The sequence below is a fragment of the Mandrillus leucophaeus genome, unplaced genomic scaffold (assembly GCF_000951045.1).
Source record: "Mandrillus leucophaeus isolate KB7577 unplaced genomic scaffold, Mleu.le_1.0 Scaffold158, whole genome shotgun sequence".
NCBI classification, from domain to species: domain Eukaryota; kingdom Metazoa; phylum Chordata; class Mammalia; order Primates; family Cercopithecidae; genus Mandrillus; species Mandrillus leucophaeus.
The window spans coordinates 1,202,528-1,205,222 of NW_012101565.1; the positions used below are offsets into that span (position 1 = coordinate 1,202,528).

The window sequence follows — 2,695 nt, forward strand, 5'->3', positions numbered from 1 at the left end:
CCCTGGGCCTGTGGAGTCCCCGGCTGGGGAGTGTCGGGTCCCTGGGCCTGTGGAGCCCCCGGCTGGGGAGTGTCGGGTCCCTGGGCCTGTGGAGTATCCAGCTGGAGGGAGCTATGGCTCCGAGGCTGAGTGGTTGAGAATCACGTGGAGCTACCCATCTTCCAGATGATATCCTGGCACCACCTCCACCTGCATGAGCGGGGCTTGCTGGCGTGGACAGGGTGAAAGGACATTCTCTTGGCCCAGTTGCTTCTGTTGATTGGCAGCCATGTGTCGGTGCTCCTCACGTAGCAGTGCCAGGTGTCCTGCGTGCCACCGGGGCTGGGGAACCATCTGAGCTCATCTTGGTTTCCGCTATTGATCTTTGTGGCTCATCTGTGTTTCTTTGAATGAGTTTTCCTGATCACTTGTAGCCACGTGGAATGAGCTGAGTAGATAGAAGCCAGTTGATGCACACAGCAGGAGGCACTGCCTGGCCATGGGCCACTGGCTTCTGTGTAAGGGTATCTGTTCCTTCCACAGGGGCAAGGAAATCTGCAGACCCCAAGAGACGCTGTGACCGTCCAACTTGGGCTCATAAGAAAACCCATGTGAGGCGAGAAAGAACCAGGGAGGGAAGCAGCTTTCGGAAGAGCTTCGGGCCGGACGCGGATGACGGGCAGCTTCCCAGAGCTGCTCCAGAAAGGACAGACGCCAAGCCCACGGCTTTTGCTTGTCAGATGCTCACGAAGTGTTGTGGGCAGCGGCCGGGCCGCAGAGAGCGCCGGAAGCAGTGCGCAATGGAGCTGTCGTTCATCTGCGGCACGTGCGGGAAGGCGCTCAGCTGCCACAGCCGGCTGCTCGCTCACCAGACGGTGCACACGGGGACCAAGGCCTTCAAGTGCCCCGAGTGCGGCCAGACCTTCCGGTGGGCTTCAAACCTGCAGCGTCACCAGAAGAACCACACGCACGAGAAGCCCTTCTGCTGCGAGGCATGTGGGCAGGCGTTCAGCCTGAAGGACCGCCTGGCCCAGCACCGCAAGGTCCACACCGAACACAGGCCCTACTCGTGCGGCGACTGTGGGAAAGCCTTCAAGCAGAAATCCAACCTTCTCAGACACCAGCTGGTGCACACCGGGGAGCGGCCGTTCTACTGCGGGGACTGCGGCAAGGCCTTCCGGACCAAGGAGAACCTCAGCCACCATCAGAGGGTCCACAGCGGGGAGAAACCCTATACCTGTGCCGAGTGTGGCAAGTCCTTCCGGTGGCCCAAGGGCTTCAGCATCCACCGGAGGCTGCACCTGACAAAGAGGTTCTACGAGTGCGGCCACTGCGGGAAAGGATTCCGCCACCTGGGCTTCTTCACGCGGCATCAAAGAACTCACAGGCACGGGGAGGTGTAGGGGCCCCCGAAGCGTGGGGTGCTGTACCTCTGCGGGAGTACTGGGCCCTGAGGGAGAGCTGCAGTGAGAAGTTGCTCTTCAGCCTGGAAAATCAGCCTGAAAAGAAGCCTTCTCAGTCCTCAGAGCTCTCCAGTCCCCCGAGAAGTTTTACTGGGAAAACTGCCAGGTGGGAGAAGCGAATCCATGGGTACGCCGGAGATGGTGGGGGCTCTGGAGATGGCAGGGGCTGCACCCCGGTGCCGGGCACCCTGGGGATGTGCTGAGAGCATGTGCGACCACGGAGCCACATGCCAGGCCAGGCGCAGAGGTGGAGAGCCTGCCCGGTGCTCACAGCTGTCTGGCTCAGGGACTCCACCCTGGCCCTGAGTCGCTGTCTGCTGGGCCTTTCCTTCCTGGCTCCGCACTCCATGCTTGCTGCCTGGTCTGGCTTGCCTTCCTGTCTCTGTCTTGGGCGAGGCATTGCACAGAGGCAAAGACCCTCCCGCAGCCTCTGCACTGGGCCATAGAAACAAGAGCTTTTGTAATACTGAGCCTTATTCAAGGATTAGGGAGTGGTGCTCAGCCGGTTAGGTCAGGGCCACCCCCCGTGTTGCAGGGATGGCCCCCACCCAGCTCTGTTGGTCAGAGCCTGGGTCACGCACCTGAAATTGGCAGATCGAGTTGGGTCTCAGGGCAGTGAGGTGGCCATACTCACCATAGTGCATTTCATGGGGAAGAGGTGACCTCTTTGTTTGAAACTTAAGGTGTCCTATCCAGCCAGAAATAAAAATCTGCCAGTGGTGATCCCAAGGGAAGACCCCTGTGGAAATGGATCGGGGACACTGCCGTGTTTCAGGTTAGCTGAATTGTTGAAGGATTTTTGCTTTTGCCTGTTTTTCTTTAAGAATTGCAGCCAGGCCAGGTGCGGTGGCTCACACCTGAAATTCCAGCTACTCGGGAGGCTGAGGCAGGACAATCGCTTGAATCCAGGAGGTGGAGGTTGTAGTGAGCCAAGGTTGCACCACTGCATTCCAGCCTGGGGAGCAAGACTGAAACTCCGTCTCAAAAAAAAAAAAAAAAAAGAATTCCAGCCAACACATGCACACGTAATGCTGGAATCAGAAACGAGTTTACAAGAAATGGGGACCAGGAGAAGGTTGAACACACCAAGAGGAAGCCCCGAGCCAGACCCGGCCGGAGATGCCACCAGAAGGCAACCTTTCCGCTGGAAGCCGGGCACACAGAAAGGCTGAGCAGGCTGTGTGTGACCCTGATATGAACAAACCAAGTGCAAAGTCACTTTTGAGACAATCTTGGAAATGTGGGCAGGGGCT

At 58.4% G+C, this 2,695-nt stretch overlaps 1 protein-coding gene across 10 annotated transcripts in view; it reads left to right on the top strand.

Moving 5' to 3' along the window:
- Window positions 1-2,223, top strand: part of ZNF707 (zinc finger protein 707) — a 33,259-nt gene extending 31,036 nt beyond the window's left edge. For all 10 annotated transcript variants that reach the window (XM_011975661.1, XM_011975659.1, XM_011975660.1 and 7 more), the window contains one exon: window positions 523-2,223. In XM_011975661.1, coding sequence (XP_011831051.1) covers window positions 523-1,382 — 860 coding nt within the window. In that variant the 3' untranslated portion in view covers window positions 1,383-2,223. The remainder of the gene's footprint in view (window positions 1-522) is intronic.
- The last annotated feature ends 472 nt before the right edge of the window (window positions 2,224-2,695 follow it).